The 20,397-nt window shown below is 57.9% G+C and overlaps 1 protein-coding gene across 2 annotated transcripts in view; it reads left to right on the forward strand.

Annotated features, from left to right (window-relative positions):
• TTBK1 (tau tubulin kinase 1) overlaps positions 1–20,065 on the forward strand; it is a 41,690-nt gene extending 21,625 nt beyond the window's left edge. For both annotated transcript variants that reach the window (XM_061398224.1, XM_061398225.1), the window contains 2 exons: positions 14,295–15,844; positions 16,761–20,065. In XM_061398224.1, the coding sequence (XP_061254208.1) occupies positions 14,295–15,844; positions 16,761–17,151 (1,941 nt within the window). In that variant the 3' untranslated portion in view covers positions 17,152–20,065. The remainder of the gene's footprint in view (positions 1–14,294; positions 15,845–16,760) is intronic.
• The last annotated feature ends 332 nt before the right edge of the window (positions 20,066–20,397 follow it).

Below are 20,397 nucleotides of genomic sequence, written 5' to 3' on the forward strand. Positions count from 1 at the left end.
AGAGGGGAGGGCAGTGGACAGAGTGTGGGGTCTAGGGGAGGGATGTTTACCCTCCTTCACCAGTTGTCTCTGGCTGATAACCCAGCGGGTCAACATTTCCTGAGGACATGGACATTTGTTTGGCAGCCCCTAGAGCATTTCCCTGCCACGTGTGCAAGAGGCTGGCGGACAAAGATGAATCAGGCTCACAGGCAAGGGGGTAGGGCGAGGATGCAAAGGTGGAGACGGTGTTTACACTCAAGGGGCCACAGGGACATAACGGCAGACTCTTGTCTGCTCGGAATGGAGCCAGCCTGCCAGGAAAGCTGGGGTGGCTTCACAGGTGTGACACTTCAGCTGGGCATGGAGGACAGGGAGGTGGCCACAAGTGGTGCCTGGCCTGAAAGGGCAGGACATGCTGGAACTAAGTCCCTTTGGCAGCTGACCAAACTCTGCCTGAGGTGCTGAACTGGAGCCGCCAACATGTGCTTTGAGAAGGGTGTGAACAATGGTGGGTGCCGCTGGCCCTTGGTATGGCCACGTGGGCTGATGGACACGTAACCCTCAGTGCAGACAGGACTAGTTCAGAAGGATACTAGACTTGGCCACAAAGAAGCAGGAGGGGAAACCATGGTGAGGCCAGTGAGTGTAAGGCGACCCACAGCATATCCTTTCTCCCCCTTTCCACGCCAGGCCCCTGGATACCCCCACTCAGTGGCCACGGGGCGCCCTCCTCCTCAGCCCTTTAGCAGCTGGCCCAGCCAGTCCTCACTGCGCCACCTAAAGCTTTGTAAACTGGCCTCGGTCCCAGGAAGAGCTTGGGGTCAGGATGGGCAAGGTCAGATGACAGCAAGTCATTGTTCCTGTCCCCACATGCCTGGGACACAGAGCCCATTTTCTCTTTTCCCTCTGAGGGCATGAGAGCAGCAGGGCATGGGGTGGCCAGGTGAGGTGGCCAAGCCCTGCCGTGTCTCTCAACTTTAGACAGGGAAAAGCTGCCTGGGAGAAATGACTTCAACTGGCTCCTCCACCCCCCAATCCTCTAAACTCTTTCTTCATTCTTGAGAGTGATAAACAGCTCACATGACACAGCATTTACACCATGGCCAGTACCATTCTAAGGGCTTTGCATATTATAACACCTAATCCTCATAAGAAGAGTCTTAGGAAACCGTAGTTACTCCCATTTTACAGATGAGAAAGCTGAGGCATGAAGTAAAGTAACTTGCTTGAGGTCACCCAGGTATTAAGTGGTGGAGTTGGAATTCAAACATGTAGTTGGACTTCAGAGTCCTTCCCTTCTGCCACCTCGTCACTGAGACTCTGAGCATGGGGGCAGGGCTGTCATCGCAGAGGGCACTTAGCTGGTGTTCTCTCGACCTCATGAAGGGCGCAGAGTCCAGCTGGGGAGACAGATGGTGCACAAATGCCGATACATTTTAGAACGGTCTTTCCAGGGGGAGGGGGCAGGATTTCCCCAGCCCAGAGGGAACTCCAAACTATATAGAGCTAAGCCAGGAAGGCTTCCTGAAGAAGGTGAGTGAGCAAGGTCTCCGGGAGGAGACCATGGTGTGAGGAGGAGGCGGGGGAAGGGCGTTGGAGGCCGGAGCCTAGGTGGTGAGGCAGAACGGGAGGGTCCGGACCCTGCCCACCTGCCCGCGACGCCGGCGCCGCAGGGGCTGTCAGCGGTGGGTGGCCCCCGAGACGGAGCTGTCGATCGAGTCTGTGCCTGACACCTCTTTTCCCTCCACTCTTTTGGTCTCTTTCAGTTGGAGGAGGACAGACTCTCGGGGCACTCCCTCCCGCGGTACAGCCCCCTGCGACGACTGGCGTCCTCCGTGTTCTCCTCCTCCACGCTGGAGACCGAGCATTACCCTCACCCCGGCGGCGGCAGCTCCTCCGGTTCCCTCATTCAGCGCAGCCGCTCGGCGGAGAGCAGCCCCGTGCGGGCGCCCCACCGGCGCCACGCGCCCCTGGCCGCCGGCAACCACAGACTCGTGCCCTCGGTGCTCCGCATCTCGCGGTCACAGCTGCAGCAGGTGTGGGCCCGCTTCACCCACAAGACCTAGGCTGGGCCCCCCCCCTCCTGGAGGGGGCAGGTGGGGGGGGCGGTGGGGAGCAGGCAGAGACGTGGTTCCTTCCCAGGACGCAATAATCACACACTCACACACCCCGACCCTCCCTGTCATGCAATACAGCCCCTATAACGTTGGCCCAAGGTACTGTAACCCCCCACCCCTCACCCCCTCCATCGACTCCCTCTGCTTGGTGCCAGCCAAATGGTGCAGGGAGGGGTGGGGCTGTTGGTGCAGTTTCTGGGACAGGACAGGGGCTCTGGGCTGGAGCCACCAGTGGGTCCAGAGTCCGGTGGAAACTAAGGTGTCAGGGAGAGGCGTGCTGGGTCAGAGTCAGTCTGGGAGGGCGCTTATTCTGTTTAATCTGTGATCTCTTGGCATGGCTGGGCATGGTCCACCCTTGGGGAGGGGATGCCGGGAGACGGTCCCTTTTGGTGTGCTGTGTGTCTGTCTCTCTGGGCAGGGCGAGGTGTGTGGCCCAGTGTATGGCCAGCCAGCTTTGGGGTTTGGTGGGAAAGTGCCTCTGTACTCAGTGACGTGGGAGGAAGTGGCCCTGTGACTCAGTGAGCCCTTCCCAGGCCACGGTCATGGAGGACAATGCCCTGCCCTCCTGCATCTCAACCCAGGAGTCCTGGAGCTCAGCCCACTGTAGGCTGCCCCTCCCCTGGGGCATATGTTGCCTGGCCCAGCTCCTTAGGAGCTGGGGAGGGACGCACAGGGAGGGGTCTGGGGTCTGCCCCTCAAAGCAAGCTGGGGCCTCGGGGTGATGGGCCCTGCCTAGTAGTAGTGGCAGAGAGGGTGGTTGTTAAGGATGTGAGAACTGTGAGCTCAGAACAAATTCCAGACAGCAGCAGTCCCACCAATGCCCCTCTTAGAGGGTGACTCCTTCCAGTGGGTGCTCAGCCAAGCTTTTTGGTCCCTAGGGGCTTTGGTGAAGACTGAACACTGGGTAGGCTGATCAGAGGGGGATCAGGAGATGGGAGGGGGATCAGGATGCCAGATTGCGCTTTCTGCCTGTTTCTCAGCACCCAGCCTGTCACTGCAGGGACCCCAAGGTCCTCTGTCTTCACTCCGGCTCATGTCATCCAGCACCTCTGTTCCCCTGGGGAGTGGGGCAGTGGTGAAGATGGCTCTAGGAAGGGCAGGGCCAGTACAGGAAGGGAAGGAGAGGAGGAGGCCTGAAGGCCTGCAAAGTGTTTATTGCAGTAAGGTTGCCTCTGTGTGTGTGCTTTGTGCTGGTACACTTATGAGCATGAGTGTGGTTATGTATGAGAATGTGTGCATGTGGCAGGGTTGCCATGGATAGATGCTCAGGCTGTGCACTGCACAATTCTAGGGAGTGCCAGTTTCATAGCCCCTGATGTGAATGGCACCCACTGAAGTTGCCCAGTGCTGCAGTTCTGTGCAGGTGGGTGTGTATGAGTATGAGTGTGTGTGTGTCTCTTAGGGAATCAGAAAGATGTTTGTGTAATCCTTGGTAGTTCCCTATGTACCTACTATCATCCTGGCTCCTGTTTCTCCTTCCTTCTTCACTTGATGTCTGCTTTCCTCCCAACTCATCTCCCTTCATCTCCTGTCTCTGGTTCCAGCAGAGGCCTCAGGGCCCCTGCCTCAACCTAAGGGTGCCACAGTCAGTGAACAGTGCCCTGAGCCAAACTGTTATCATAGGTGGCTCACCCATGTGAGCCAAGCCCATACTCACCTCACTCCTTTCTCCAAAAGGATAGCTTAAGGGTAGCTGGGCCACGAGCACCCTCCCCGTTTGGGAATGGAAGCCAAACTGGGACCCACCGCCATCCTGACTGCTCATTTTTGAACCTCCTCAGGTCCAAGACTCTGTTGCCCTCTGGGCTGTTTTGGGTGGCTCTGCGCCCTGTGATGGCAGAAGGCAGAGGAGGGGTCAGGGTAGACCCTTCAAGAAAAGAGAAAAATCAAAGCACAAAGTTGGGGGGTGGGATGGCCAGTAGCTCTACTCCCAGCCTTCTGGCACTGCCTGCCTCCCTCCTCACTCTCCTCTGGCCCTCTTTCCATGCTCTCTTGCGGGCGGCAAGCAGCAGGGGCTGAAATGAAGGGGAGTCTGTCCACCAGCCACTCCACAATCAGCAGCAGTTGGGGGCAGGGCCCCCGCTGTCTGGGATGAGATGAAACCAAGCCCTCTGTTATCCGGCATTTCCTTCCAGAGGGTTCTACTACCTGACCCTGAGCACAGCTCCCACACCATGACCAGAGCCCTGCGGTACTCTAAGATCCCAAAGTGCCTTGTGACCTATCAAAGATGACGGCACTAGCTTCAGCCTTGATTTAGCATCAGACATGTATTAGGGCTTCCCTGGTGGCTCAGCTGGTAAAGAATCCGCCTGCAATGCAGGAGACCTGGGTTCAATCCCTGGGTTGGGAAGATCCCCTGGCGAAGGGAAAGGCTACCCACTCCAGTATTCTGGCTTGGAGAATTCCATGGACTGTAGAGTCCATGGGGGCACAAAGAGTCGGACACAACTGAGCGACTTTCACTTTCACTTCTTCAGTGTTTCCAAAGGTTTTGGAGGTGGGGAATCCTGTTTAGCATTCCCAAAGTAGCTGAATTTTTCAAACACACACACTCCAGAACTGACTATTGTGGGAAAGAGTGTGTCCTTTAAAGATCATGACTCAAAACATTTTGTCCTCTGCAGGACATCTTTTTATATGCCCTCCGTAGTGGAGGAGAAACTGTCTTATAAGCCATAAAGCTCTGAGCTAACCAGAAGTGGTCTTAAGACCAGGAAGTGGTCTTGATATTATTACCTTTTGAGGGTAGCTCTGACTTTTGGAACATCTAAGGCTATTTGAAGCCACGTGTGCTGAAGTAAGTTCATGTGAAGCTCAGCAGACCCCCATGTGGTTTGGAATCCAGTTGCTTGTCTCTGGGTCCTGGGCTGGGCAGGGAAGCTGTGAGCCCAGAGTGTTGTCAAGCTTTTTTCTTAAGGGTTTCCCAAGGAAGATGCCAGAGTGTTTCAAGAAAAGATATCCTGCCTGGGGCAAACGCATAGCCTCCCTGAGGTCAGCTTTGAAAAGGAACAGCACTCTTTATGTATTAGAAGATGCTATTTTTGTACTTTAAAGCCACACCCTGCATGTAGTGGTGGCTTCCAATTATTAATTAATTTATTTTATTTAACAGTCACTGGCACACAGAGCTTATCATGTGCCAGGCAGTGATCTAAGCACTTTACAAAAATAACTCATTTAATCCTAATAGCCTAGGAAGTAGATCCCAGTATTATCTGCATTAAATGGATTAATCAGAATATCTAATTTACAAAAGCATATTAAAACCCCCCGCCAATGCCGAATAACTGAGGACTTGTTTGATAGGAGTTTTAAAGTGTTTCAGTCTGTGTTATGGTCTGTTTATTATTTACTGTCCTTACTGGTTGGCCCCTCCTTGCTCTATTGAGGAAGAAGGAAGTTATCTATGAATCAGACTCTCCTTCCTTCTCCATCCCACTGGGCATGGGATGGAGTTGGGGGTGGATGGGTGGTCACTCCAGAGTTCTGGGGTTGGTTGAAATGGCTGGACCCTGTCTCTCCAGAGACCCCCCAACCTCTCAGTCCCACATGGCCCCAAGCATGCCCATAGCAGCTCTGGGGATTAGGTGGGTGGAGTAAGAGTTCCAGCGAGAAAGCAGGTGCTTAAAATCCTGTCCTCAGTGGCATCGGTGGGATCCCTAGGGTCAGGCTCACAGGCAGGGCAGATACTGGCATCCATACCACTGACCATGGAGATTTGAGATGAGTGTCACCAACTCATCTCAACTCACGTCAATAGGAGCCAAGCAGTGTCAGGGAGAGGGCACTTGTGGAGACTGTGGTAAACAAAGGGACCCCCACCATCCTCAGCTCAACCAACTGTTGCCAGTATCTTCCACCTTTAATGTGAAATCTATTTTTAAATATTGGCATTTAATTTTTTAAAAAACAACTTTTTAAAGAAAAACCACTGTGTGAACTAAACAAAATTGGTTTACAAGCAGAGACCCTGAACTCAGTTTGCAACCTCTCTGAGCAAACTCTCTGAGCCTGAGGATCCCCCTACCCCCGTCTATCCAAAACTGTAAGCATTCAAATGGGGACAGTGTTCTTCCCCAGGAACACAAACTGGGTGGCCTTCTTAAGAACAGGCAGCTCACGACCAGTGGGGATGTGTGGTGTGTGCTGTGTGTACATGTCAGTGAGCTCTTGGTGTGTATGCCTAAGTGTGTGTGTGGGCCAGTGGGTTTGTTCATGTTAAGTGGGGTCCTCCTCAAAGGACCAGTATTTTCTCTGTAAGACAGGATCCTAGGATCCTGTCACTGGAAAAATGCACTAGTAAATTCCCGGTAATGAATAGACACCCCCACCCACTTAAGGCAGCTTGGGTCACAGCAATAACCAGTCAATACTCACTACAACCTCTAGCATCCCAATCCCAGCCACCTCCTTTGCAATTCCAGTTGTGGGGAAAAAAGGAATGGCCCTGCCCAGCATAAGGAGGAAATGGTGGAATCTCTGAGCCATGCTGGTACATTAACCCTTGCTCCCCCAGCCAGGAGGGGCAGGTCCCTTCAATCCCAGGAAAACCTGTGTTCCTCTTTGTGGGGAGTCCCAGGACCCTCCTTTGCTATTTCTCCTCTGCCCTCTTTAGGTCCCCTTTTCTGGGGAGGGGTGGTGCTGTCTTCCCAGGCAGTGGTTGGGAGGTCTGGGCCACTGGGTGAGCAGAGGAGCCGTGGCAGTGTGTCTAATTGGGTGATCAGAGAGGACCATGCATAGGTAGGCTCTGGGGGTCACTGGCTATGGAAGCATAGAGAATGCGATATCCCCTGCTCGGGTTGATTTGGTACCTGAGGATGGAGGCATAGACCTCTAAGGAAAGCCTGAACACCACCCCACCCAACTCCCAAATTCCACTGGATTCCACCCCATAGGGCAGGAATCAGCCCACCCCCATGGGCAGTCCTTGGTAACAAGGAGCGTGGCAGATCACTCTCCTTAAGTTGGGGGGCATGTCCCCAAAGTTTGCATTATTCCTATTAGGGACAGAGGTGCCCCCAGGACTGGTGGGGTCAGCCTCTGAAAATTTTAAAGCATCCTTCTCCCTAAGGGAGAGGCTCCTAGACTGAGGACAACAACCCTCAAACATCCCCAATGGTTTCCCACACCACCCAGTGGGCTTCCCAGTTTAGGGAGCCCCTGGGCCTGAACGGCGACCCCAGCCCTCAAGGGAAGAGTTGAGAAGCCGTGGGGAGGAGGGTCAGTGAAGCCCAAAGGACTATGGAACCCTTCCGAGACCTCCGCTTCCACTTGGTTCCGCCGTGCGTCCCACCACCTACTCTCCCTTTTACCCGCACAGGCTGTCAGGGTGCGGGGTCTGGGGTTCACCTTGCCACGACTAACAGGCTCTCTCTCTGCTACACACACACACCCCCTACACACACACACCCCCTACACATGAAGTAGCTGCGCGCACACTTCATGCACTCTCCGGACAGCAGACTAGCGGCCCGGCCCGGGAGAGCGCGAGGATCGTGTTTCCGGGCCCCTCTGGCAGGTTTATCACTGTATTGGGACCCCCATCCCCTACATTCCCTTTTGTCCCCGCCCCCGCGGCCGTTGCACCACGAATGTACGTTCCAGTCTTTTTAACTAGCTGCTACGCGGCGTGACCAGGCGACCGCCCGGCCTCCGAGTCCCCCAGCTCGAGCCACGCCGCTCACGTCGCCAGAGTAATCCTCCCGGGCGCCCCCGGGCGTCAGCCTCTGCTTCCCCTCCCCGCCGAGCTGCCTGCTGCTAAAGTCCTTCCCGGGTTCTCGCCCCACAGCCGCCCGCCGCCTCCCGCCCCGCCGCGCGCTAAGGTTGAGTTGGCTCCCCTCCGCCGGCTCTGGGCCGCCGGGTCCCCGGCCCGGGGTGGAGCGGGACGGGTGTGAAGGCTCGCCCTTCCGTGCTCCAGGGCAGGGTGCTGACTAGGGCTGGGAGAGGGAGCTGGCCAATTCCGGGCTTCAAAAGCCCGGGTCGCCCACACCGGATTCCTGTTACCTCACCGCCTACAGGGCTGCCCCTACCCCTCCCTGCCCCAAATAAATTGGCCTTGCAATTGGATGCCAAAGAGCCCAGAGTTGAGGGGGAGCCAAGCTTTGAGCCTAGGTCTCTCAGAGCCACCCAACACCCCCCCCCCCCTTTTGGCCCCAGCCCCAGCCTCCGTGTCTCCTGCCCCACCCAACTTACACCACAGAGGGCCCTGGGGGTCCCCAAACATGCCCCCACTTCCAGCTCTTCTCTCTCCCCATCCCCGCAAATAAAACTCAGGGACCAACATCTGCTTCCTTTGCACTTGCTCCGTCGACTCCTTCCCCACCCCCACCCCCAGCCACTTGGAGGGGCTTCGGTGGGAGAGGAGTGGGGTTCTGGGCCCTTGTGGCCATCAGTATTGAATGAGGAGAGGGCTGGCCCCTGCCCCGCTGGGAGGTTTGTCTGGTGGGATGGGGGAAGCTCGCCGAGGGCCCAGCGCAGCCTTTTCCCTCCAGGGGCCCGAGGAGCCCCCTCCCGGCATTGGGAGGCAGGGATGGGAAGGGGGTTGGCGAGAGGATCCTCCTGGAGGTCCCGAATCCCAGCCTGTTTATTCCTGGGCCTCCCCATCCCATCATAACTCCCCGCCCCCCATTTTGTACTGCAATAATACTGTACTATAAGCTTGCACTATTTCCCGACCCTGGCCAGCCATAAGCATGCACGAAAAACTTCAAAACCACACACGCGCGAAGATGGGACGCTTTTTTTTTTTTCCTTTCTCTCTCTCCGGGGTGTGTCCTCAGTGTACAGAGTGGCGTCAGGGCCCCCCCACCCTCCAGGGCCCAGGTAGAAGAGCATGCACTGAGCCCCTGCCCCTAGACTGCGAGTACTGTACAAATCCAACACTTGAAACCGACACGCACACGCGCGGCGCCGCCGGGGTTGGGGGGAGGGGGTAGGACACGGACTCTGCACCCCCGCGCACACGGCCACGCAGGGCGGGGGTGGGGGGCGCCCCGCCGTCAGGTGTCGCTGTGCAAGGGATCTTGTGCCTTTTAAAGTCCCTGTATGTTAATGCAGACAATCCGGAGAGCTTGTGTACTACCAAATTCTGATTAAAGACGCCTTCCAGGAACCTGCGCCTCGCCTGCTTTCTTTCCTCCTCCTCCTTTCTAACCCACCACTTCTGGGGTCGCAGGACTGCGCAGAGGCCAGGGGCTAGTCTTTTGCTGAATCAGAGATGGGGTGGTGGATGGGGGATGGCAAATTTCAGATCAGTGGATCCAGCCCCACTCCTACCTTAGCCAGCAGCTAAGACAGGCCAAAGTGGGGAGAGGGAGGGGACCCTAGGAAGTTTCAACCTAGTTGGACTTGAGCAACACTTAACTGCTGTGGCTGGCTGGCGGTCTTCTTTCATCCTGAGGAGGGCTTTGCAGGTGGACTCTGGTCTCTGGCCTGACTGGAAATGGCCAGCTTGCTGGAGGGGGGATGGGGAGCCAGAAGGTGATAATCAGTTGTCGGTGGATCAGACAATTATGGCCAAGTGTGAGGTGGGGGTGGGAAGCCAGAATAGCAGAGAACCCTGTGAGGAGACCTCAGGGAGCCTTCTCCTGCTCCCTGTCCCCTGCCCTGATGGCGGGATCTGAAGGAACCCCGGCCTGGGGGAGAATGGTCTGTTGAGGGGAATCAGTGAGAGATTGGATTGTGCAGAACCCAGGGAACTCAGGGCTAGAATGCCTGTTGAGGGAGAACTAGGTCAAGGAGAGGGTGGACCCAAAGAAGAGGGTCGCAGAGACTGTAGAGATTGCAGAGAGAGGGAGTCAAAGGGGAAGGGGGCTCACCGTCTCACTGTCCCCCACCCCACCCCCACAGGCCTGCAGCCATAGCGCCCAAAGAGGAAGATACTAATATGTTTCCCCTTGGGGCCTAAAGCAAGTGTGGTGGTGAGAAAGGGCAAGCTACAGCTGCGTTTTTTGACCCCCCAGGGCACTGAGAGGTCTTTGCCCTGGGGCAGCCGGGGCGGGCACTGAGATCTGGGGTCAAGTGTATGAGGATCTGTAGAGACTTAGGGTAGCAGCTGTCTTCCCAGGTCATCTTACCCCTTTCACCCAGATGACTGCCATGGGCCAGGGTGCCAGGTGTGGGTGGCACCCCTGGATGGGGGGTGAAGAGCAGAGGGAGGGCTCTTGGCCTGGCAGATGTGGTTTGAGTGTAGAGACCCAGAGAGATGGGCAAAGACTCTGGGAAAGGTAGAGTCCAGCAGAGGAGGTACCCTGCTGACCTCTCATCTCTGTCAGTCTAGGCAGTTATGGCAATGGGAGTGGGGGTTCCTGTGGCGGGGGCGAGGAGGTATGTGCTGGGCAGCTGCTCTGGGGCTGGGGGGCACTGCTGTGAGAGGCACAAAGCCCTCCCCACTGGGCAGTGGGGGGGGGTGTCGGAGCTCATAGTCCTCTTGTCCCCGGGCAGCCCGCCTTCTTTGACCTTGGGACTGTGGACTGATGAGTCTGGGCTTGGCCTGGGTCCAGGTCAGAGAGTTGCTCAATGGGTGCTGTGTGCGGATGGGGGTGTGGGGAGTAACCTGTCTCCAGTGTCAATAGTAGGGGAGTCAAGGCTGAGGAGAGCCTGGTTTTGCTGGCGGCAGGGTCAGTTTGGAGTCTGGTCCGTCTGCCTCTGTTCACTTTTCCGGCTGACTGGAGTAAACATGGACTTGGGCTGAGCTCTGAAGCTGACAAGGCCACATGCCTCTGCTCGGGGCTCAGCGGACAAAGGGGGAGGGCTGAGGCTTTCATTCTCTGCCTCCCCTCCTCCCACACCCTCACCGCATCTGCCTTTGGCCCAACTCCATCCGAGTCACCAGGGAGCTGTGAAACAGATTTCTGGGCCTATCTCTGACCTAGCAGAATCTGCGGAGTAGGACTTAGGGCTCTGTATTTTTAAAAAGCATCCCCAAATACCGCTATGCCAAGCAGGCTGGAGAACCATAGAAAGCAAATTGAAGTCATACCATGTCCCTGCCCTGAGAAGGGAGCAGGAAGGTGTGGGCTGCCCTGGACGCTGGCTTCCCCTTGCTGACAGCCAGCACTGTCTCTTCCCTCTGAGGCAGAACAGGGGAGTGTCGCTGCTGTGCCCCTCCCGTTGGTGTCCTCAGGCCTGGAGGGCCAAGCACACAGGGGCTGCCCAGGGATCGCTGGCTGATTGAAAGGGCACAGGATCACCCGGGTGAACAGGTGAATACTCACTGGACTTAGGCATCCAGGAGAGGCCAGAAAGGGTGAGGGAGGGCTTCCTGCTCTCGAGGAGGAGGAGGGGTGCCTCCAGGCCTCGTGCTCCCCAAGTTGGAGCCAGATGGGAAGGGGCTCTGAAACAGAAAACCAAGCATGCCCAGGCCAGGGTGACCCTTAGGGTAAATCTGTGTCTTCTCTGAGGTTCACGGCTCTGCTGAAGGGCAGAGGGTCCTGAGTTTCGCCACTTGGGATGGTGAGAGGCCACTGAGGCAGTGGAAAGAATTCTGAGTTCTGGGCTGGCCTGACTGGTGTGCCTCTGTGACTCAGGCCTATTGATGCCTCTCTCTAGGCCTCAGTTTCCTAGTCTGATATTATCAGTGATGCCTGATTTCCAGTGGGGATCCCTCATCCCTCCCATGTAATGGAAGGGGAGGGCTTTGAGACGGAAGGGGAGAGGATTCCACCTATGAGCATCTAACGTGGGCACTGTGAGCAGAGGATCCATCCTTTGGATGGGGCTTTTCCAGAGAGATCCAAGAACTGGCCAGATGGCAGGGGCAAAGATCGTTCTAACAGGGATGCCCAAAGAGTCAGAGATGGGCAGGAAAATAGGCTGAGATTCTGCTGAGAAAGAGTGGTTTGGTGGGGTTGAAGGGTACCCCTGCTGAGTAGGATGTATCTGATACTGGGTGGGTGGGTTCTGAGCCAGACAGGAGAAACACATAATCAGAACACACTCTGGAGTGTGCTGGGGTCCTGTCTGATGTCTGACACTATATTGTCTTGCACGAGGAAGGTTATGACAGTTAAGGAGGGGAGAAGTCACAGCCTTGAGCAAAATCTTGGCCTTGTGGATTCCTTCTCCTCCACCTGCCTATGGGTTGAGCAAAGAGACCTCAGCTGGAGAGCCTCTTCTTTCCCTGCCTCCATTGGTATGGCATCCAGGAGTTTCTGGGATTGAGGAGGGAGGTAATGATCTTCAAACTAGGGTAAGCCAGAGCAGGGGGTAGGAGGCGGGGGTGGGATGGGGTTGGGAGGGAGCTAACATTTATCAATCCACTGCTATAAGCCAGATCCACTGCTTATATGACCTTGTTTCTGGTCACAGCTTTTGTGGAGTATGTATTATCCCCATCTCACTTCCTAATCTAGAGACTGCACACTCCATGAAAACAAGGACCAGGTCTGTCTTGTTGATCCACAAATTTACAGCCTCTAACACAGTGACCAAGACAATAGACATTCAAGGACTTTACACATGTATGCATGAATGCAAAACCCTTAGGAGGCTCACCATTTATCAGGAGAGAGAACCATGTAAAGGTGTGCCTGTGAAATAGAGGGTGGAAAGTTCTGTGAAGGAGGGATGTGGGAAAATAAGGAGAGTGGTGAAGTCTGCTTGGTGGGTGGACAAAAAGATTTTGGGCAAATGAGCTGTTTGAGCTGGGTGCTGGAAGAAGACGAGGAATTTGTTATGTCAGTAGAGAGAGAGGGATGGACCCCTGGGCAGAGGAAGCTGCCTAGGGAAGGATCAGAAGTACGAGAAAACTGCATTTTGAGAGCTGCTGGAATGTAAGCAGGGGAGCAAAGTGAGGTTGGAGCAGAAGGTAGGAGCCAGATCATGGGCTGGGCTGGGGTGGGGTGAGGTAGGGAGAGGTGGGGAGGAGTGAGGATTCTCATATGCCAAGCCAAGGATTGGGACTATCTCCAGAGGGCTGTGGGGCCCACCATAGGTTTCTGCAGGTTTGAAACAAGGGGAAATGAGATCCGATTTAAGTTTCAGGAAGATCACTTGGGCAGCTGTAGGAAGAACGGATGAGCAATGTAGAATGGAAAAAAAAAAAAAATCAGGCCCGTGGCTGGGGAACCACCAGGCAGGACAGGGCTGTGCCCATGGGGATAGGACAGCAGACACAGATGTTCAAGAGGAATGCCTGGCAGGACTCCCTGAGAGTCTGGATGGCCCCTGAAGGTGTTGGAGCCCATCCAGGGCTTTGGGTCTGCAAGGGCTGTGTTTCAGAAAACAGAAGCCCTGTGTGTTCAAAAGGCTAACAAAGTCAGTACCATCCCCCCAGGAACAAAGCCATGTCAGCCCTGATGGGGCCTGGTGCTGTGTGGGTGCCCAGGGATGTGTGTGATTGACAAGGGTGGAGCTAGAGAAGACATAGCAGTGGAGGCCCTGGTAAGATGCTCAGGTCTTTTGAGTCTGGAAGGAAGAAGGCTCAGGGGAGATGTGGTAAGAGTCTAGAAAACCAAGAACATGCCATCGCATGGCCAAGGACTCTGCCCAAAACTTCCAAGGGACACAAGTAATCAAGTGAAAAGGAACTGTCTTTCATAGGCTGGCTGTGACTTTCTGGAGAAGTGTAGACTCAAAATGCACCTACAGAGGGCTGAAAACTTCCTGGCTGACAGGCAGGTGGGAACAGAGCTGGAGCTCCAGGGACCCAGCCTGTACTTCACAGGGTGGAGGATGGCCCAAACTTTGCCCGGACAGGTTCTGGTGGCCCTGCAGCCAACTCCCTGGCTACAGAGGAACTATACTCTGTGAGGAGGCAGTGAGGGCAACCCAGACATTTGCTGCTCCTCTCTGGAACTAAGGAAGGGTTGATCTATATGGTGGCTATGATAGCTTGCAGTTGTCATTTTCTTCTGTTGACTTAACTACAGTTGGCTCTGGGTTTCAGGGTACACGTAGGATACAGGAGAGGAGTAGGGGTAAAGGGGAGACTGGGAGATGGAAAAGCCACCGGGATAAAGGCCTGGGACTTCCAGGGGACCTGGAGCATGGAAACAATCATCAGAGATTTATTGAGGAGCTACTAGGTCCCAGGGACCAGCCTAGGCTCCGGGGATGGAACAATGAACAAAACAAGCCTCCGTGCCTGCTCTAGTGGAACTCACACTCTGGTGGGCCTCCAAGACTGGGGGTGCAGTCAGGCCCAGGAGCAGGGCAGTGACCTCAGTGGGTCCCTGTGTATGCCCCTTGCAGGTATTCTCTGTGGCACCCCCGTTTGAGGTGAACGGTCTCCCACGAGCTGTGCCCCTGAGCCTGCCCTACCAGGACTTCAAGAAGGATCTCTCCGATTACCGAGAACGGGCTCGGCTGCTCAACAGGGTCCGGAGGGTGGGCTTCTCGCACATGCTACTCACACCCCCCCAGGTCCCACTGGCTCCTGCTCAGCCTCAAACAAATGGGAAGGAGGAAGAGGAGGAGGAGGAGGAGGAGGAAGAGGAAGAAGAGGAGGAAGAGGAGGAGGAAGAAGAGGATGAGGAGGAGGAAGATGAGGAGGAGGAGGAGGAGGAGGAGGAGGCAGTGGCCCTGGGGGAGGTTCTGGGGCCACACAGCGGCTCCAGCAGTGAGGGCAGCGAGAGGAGCACAGACCGGAGCCAGGAGGGTGCGCCTTCCACGCTGCTGGCTGACGACCAGAAAGAGTCCAGGGGCCGGGCCTCGATGGCTGATGGGGACCTAGAGCCTGAGGAGGGCTCCAAAACGCTGGTGCTCGTCTCCCCTGGTGACATGAAGAAGTCGCCCGTCACTGCCGACCTGGCCCCCGACCCCGACCTGGGCACTATGGCCGTCCTCACCCCACAGCAGGAGCGGCCCCAGCCCACTGGCAGCCAGCTGGATGTGTCGGAGCCAGGCACCCTGTCCTCCGTCCTCAAGTCCGAGCCCAAGCCCCCCGGGCCTGGGGCAGGGCCGGGGACAGGAGCAGTGGCCATGGGGGCAGGGGGAGCGGCAGTCACCTCCTCACCCTTCACCAAAGTTGAGAGGACCTTTGTGCACATTGCAGAGAAAACCCACCTCAATGTCATGTCTTCCGGTGGACAAGCCTCCCGGTCTGAGGAGCTCAGCTCTGGGGGTGAGCTGGGCCTGGAGGTGACCTCTGATGGGAGGGTGGTGGAGGAAGGGGCCTCCGCACACCTGGAGAACGGCATTGCCCTGTCAGGGCTGGAGAGCTGTGTCCCGTCAGCACCCCCGGGGAGTGGCCCCTTGGAGGTGACCGCAGACTCACTGCCCAACGGCCCAGCCCTGGCTGATGGGCCTGCCCCCGTGTCCCTGCTGGAGCCAGGCCCCGAAAAACTGGCCACCATCTCTCCTAGTCGCCACGCTGTGCCAGGCCCTCGCCCCAGGAGCCGAATCCCTGTCCTGCTGTCTGAGGAGGACACAGGCTCGGAGCCCTCCGGCTCACTGTCGGCCAAAGAGCGGTGGGGCAAGAGGGCCCGACCGCAGCAAGACCTGGCGCGGCTGGTGATGGAAAAGAGGCAGGGCCGCCTGCTACTGCGCCTGGCCTCTGGGGCCTCGTCTTCTTCCAGCGAGGAGCAACGCCGTGCCTCTGAGACTCTCTCAGGCACAGGCTCCGAGGAGGACACGCCTGCCTCCGAGCCTGCAGTGCCCAAGAAAGCCGGGCGGGCAGCTGCCACCCGGAGCCGGATCCCCCGCCCCATTAGCGTCCGCATGCCCACGCCTGCCACAGCCCAGCAGCCCCCCGACAGACCCCAAGGTGCGGCCCCAGCATCTGACACAGCCATCACCAGCAGGTGAGAAACCGCTGCCAGTCCCGGGGCGGGGCGGGGGGGGGGGGTGGAGGGCGGGGGTGGGGTGGGGGGGAGTGGAGGGCGGTGTGGGGGGGAGGGCGGTGGGGGTGGGGAGGGCGGTGGGGGGGGAGGGCGGTGGGTGGTGGTGGGGGGGGGAGGGCGGTGGGTGGTGGGGGGGGGGGAGGGCGGTGGGTGGTGGTGGGGGGGGAGGGCGGTGGGTGGTGGTGGGGGGGAGGGCGGTGGGTGGTGGTGGGGGGGGAGGGCGGTGGGTGGTGGTGGGGGGGGAGGGCGGTGGGTGGTGGTGGGGGGGGAGGGCGGTGGGTGGTGGTGGGGGGGTGGCAGAGGCTTCCTCCAGGGGAGGCTTTTCTGGAGGCAAGGGATACTGATAATTCAGCGACACCTCCCCAACCAAGTCTCTCTTCTGACTTGGGTCCCAGCCCTGGCACTGGGCTCAAAGGAGTGTCTGGAGGGATGTCAAGGAGGCAGGCTTGGGAAAGGTTGATGGGGGATATTGGGGTCCACATACAGTCTCTGGTGTGCCACCGGGCATTTGAGGCTCAAAGATAAAGGCTAGAATAGTTGGGAGAAAACATGACCCGTATTAATATAAGCACGAGTATATAATACAGTAGAATGTAAAGATGAAACATCAGAGAAAGCATGCAGCAACCTCTTTTGTTAGCAGCCCGGGTCGGGGGTGGGGGGGATGGGGTGGGGGAGGGTGACCCTTAGAGGCCCCGTCCTGGAGGACGGGGCACCACGCCTCAGTTTGTTTGCCTCGGTTTGATCGTCTTTGCTAAGGTCTCATCCTCAGGCTCATCCACCTCTGAGGATGCACGACTCCGGGGCTCAGTGCCCAGGGAGATTCTGAAACTGTCTCTCCTTTTGTTTCTTTGCCCTCCTCTCGCATCTTCCACAGGCTCCAGCTGCAGAAGCCCCCAGGGACGGCCATTGCTGCTGACCTCCGTCCCAAACAGCCCTCCGGCCGAGGCCCGGGCCCCGGGCGAGCCCCAGCCGGCACCAGGCCCCCAGCTCCGCGTAGTCCCGGCCTCCCTGCCTCCTCCGCGCACCATCCCAGCGCGTCCCCACGGAGCCGGTCCTTGTCCCGAAAAGAGAGCCCCTCCCCTTCGCACCAGGCCCGCCCTGGGCCCGCCCCACCCCGGGGCGCCCCGCAGGCCCGGGCGCAGCCTGAAGGCACCCCCTCCCCTTTGGGGGGCCCCAAGAAAGGACCCAGAGGGAAAGTCCAGACTCAGCGCGCAGCAACCAAAGGCCGGGCGGGGGTCGCGGAGAGTCGGGCGGGGGCCAGATAATGATGCGCGCGGCTCTCTGCGGCCCCCCCCCCCCACCCCGGCCCCCCACCCGCAGCCGGCCACACTGAAACAGCTCCCAGCACAGCCTTAGGCGCCTCACGCGCGCCACCCGTGCACCCAGCTTCCCGCCTGCACCCGCGAGGACGCGCGCCAGCACACGCAGCGACCACCCGCCAGCCCTGCCAATCGGGGCACCGGGCCCGGGGGAGTGCCCGCCTCCCCATCCTTCCCCTTCTCCGCCTCTCCTCCTGCTGCCCTTCAGGTGGGACAGGCTCACCCTCCGCCCCGGGGAAGGCTCAGCGACTTTTCACCAAGGACTCCACTAATGGGGACCCCTGCTCACCCACCAGGCCTCTGCTGTCCCCCATGCCCAACTAGGGAACTCTGCTTACACATCCTGCGGCGTCTTTCCCTCCTCCTGACCCTCTTCCAGCCAAAGTCCCCCCTCAAATTCCAGAAATGGAGGCTCCAGCCTCCCACTAGGGGCTAATCCCACCATCCCCTGGGAGCTCAGGTGGTTGGAAAGACCTCTTCTCAGCTGCCAGACTGGAGTTGGAGAGGTGAGACCTAGGAGCCATTGGTCTACTCAGGTGTGAGGGGGCAGATCTGACCTGCCCCAGAGTCAGCACCGTCCTTGACACCCCTGTGGGAAGTAGTGGGCAGGTGATGGGAGAAGGGTGCTCCCTCGCACCTCTAGGGTACAATGACCCCCTTCCCCTAAGTTTGTGTGGGAACCATCAAGTGTGCGGGGGCTGCTTTCCTGGGCAAGTGTTTCCCAGTGAGAAGTTGCGGGGTGGGGCAGGGGGAGCAGGGCTTTAAAAAACGTTTCACCCCTTCCCGTGGTCCCCTGATCTAGTGCTCAGGACCCCTCACCATCAGGAATTCCTTCTTGCCATCTAACCTCAATCTTGCCTACTGCAGTTTCAGCCAACTTCTCTCTCCTGAATTCAATGGGGGTGGAGAATGACTGGTTATCATCTTCTCTGCCCTGGCCCTTTGGAGATTCAGGAACCCAGTTCTGGCTGCATCACCCTCTCTGTCCTGGCTCTGGAGAGTGGACTGGATCAGACCATCATCTCCCCCGCCGGAGAGAGAGCAGAAATAGGCAGACAGACTGACAGCTGGCCCCTGGACTCGAGGCAGAAAGGCCCTTCTCACTTCTGGACTGTACGTTTCTATGATGGGTCCAGCCCCAGTGCCCTCCGCCTCCAGCTCACCCTTCAGCCTGTCCCCTCTTATCCTAATCCAGCCCATGCAGCTGAGCAGTCCCTGCAGAGGGCGAGGCCTACGCTGCTCCATGAATGGATATGGGGCCTCCTCCTGGGTCTGGCTCCTGCATAGCTCATCCCCACTCATCATCAGCCTCAACTGCCTACATATGGGCCAAGGGGCTGCAGAGGGGATAGTCAACCCTGCCCATTTGGGACAGGTCCCCTGCGTTCTTCCTCCATCCTCGGCACCCACAGCTTCTGTCCTCTGGCATGGCCCCTCTGTTCTTCCCTGGGTCACAGAGAGCAGGGCAAGACAACCCGGGGAAGAGGAATAAAGGCCCCAGCCTGCCCTAGTGGTCTGGCAGCATCCAGCCTCCATCACTTAGAAGGATGCCTGTGAGGAAATCGGCCCCGAGAGAAGCCTGGTGGCACCAGCTGAAGCCCCTGATGGAGTGTTGGCAGGCTTGGGCTGCTGCTTCTATGCCAAGGTGGTGGCTTCTCTGCAGACCAGCCCAGGGGAGGACTCCAGGGTGAATGGCCTTCAAGGTTCACCCTTCACTGACGCAGAAGCTCCCAGAACACTCAGGAAACCTCTCCAGACAGAGCCCTCTTTGTCAACCCGAGACCCATCCCAAGGCCTCTACTGCCCTCTGGGTCCAGCAGAGGGGGTGGAGGAGGGGCCACGCCTTCCCACCTAGAGCTTCTTCGAATGACAATCAGCTCGTGCCAGGTGGGGACCAGGGCATGACCCCTGGTGCCCAGGTCCTGGGCCTGCTCCTTGCCACCAACCGAACCGTGAATGTAGGGCCCCCCAGCCTCACCCCTGCCCCAGGACCAACAACACCCTGGTTTGGTGTTGGGAGGAAAAAGGGGGCGGCCTGAGAGAGCCCCAAACCCATCCCACACTCGAGCTTCACCCAGCACTCGAGCTGGGCACAGACACAAAACCCTGTCTGCCCTTGGGATTCCGGACCTCCCTAGGGCTCCCAACTGACCTCAGGCCTCTGCGTCATTGAATGTCACCGAGGTAGGGGAGGAGGGGATGGGGCAAGTGTGTGGGGGAGCTAGGGTACTGACTCTGCCCCTCCCCGCCCCCCTCGGAAGGGTGTAGGGCAGAGGAAAACACACCTTCCAGTGCCCCCACCTCCCACTGCAGTCTCCTCCCGCTTGGGCACCCATTCCTGCCCACCAAGCCCTCCCAGTCCTGAGCCCCTTCTCTATAAAAGAGTGTCACACCACCACCACACCCTCCAGCATTTCCCCATCGCCACAGCCTGTGTCACTGGCTCAGATGCAGGTCTGCTCACCCCAGAACATGCCTCCCCTCCCCAGCGCACTGTGCACGAAGAGGGTGCAGGTGAGGAGCTGTGCCCCCAATATGTGGGCTGCCCCCTTCCCAGCTCCTCGCAGGGGCCTGGCTTGCGCAGTCTTCTCAGCTGGGGTGGGGTCAGGGGGAATCAGCCCTGGTGAGCATGGGGTGAGGGGCAGGGAGTTGCTCTTCCCCTCCCTGGGGAAGCTACTGAAGAATGTTTACATGCCAAACAGAATGTAACACCCTCTCCACCCCTCCTAGTCACTGCATGGCCTCTGCCCACCTTGCACCTGTCCATCCCCACCCCAGCACCCTGGAAGCCGCTGTCATGATTAGATCGGGTCTCGGAAGGGAAGTAGCCATCACACCATTAAAAAGCCTGTGGACCTTTCTTTCTGTTGGCTTGGACTCTTTTTCCTTTGGGGGATAGGACAAAGCCCAGGCCTTGGGGCTGGGAGTAGGCAGAGGGGAGAGAGCAGACTGGTGGGAATGTGAGGAGGGACTGTCCTGGAGGTTGGTTGTCTACAGAAGAGGACATGGAAGCTCAGGGTGCATACAGGTGATTTGGGCATACAGGGTCACACGGGTGGAAGGGAATGGCCCTGCTGTCTCTGATAGCAAAGCTCGCGCTCTCTCTGCTCCCCTGGCTCCAAGAGACTTTTAAGTCTAGCTTTGTGCAGAGAGGGAGGGGGGAAGAATTTTCATTGCCCCCAAGTTAACAGA

Source organism: Bos javanicus, chromosome 23 (genome assembly GCF_032452875.1).
Source record: "Bos javanicus breed banteng chromosome 23, ARS-OSU_banteng_1.0, whole genome shotgun sequence".
NCBI classification, from domain to species: Eukaryota; Metazoa; Chordata; class Mammalia; order Artiodactyla; family Bovidae; genus Bos; species Bos javanicus.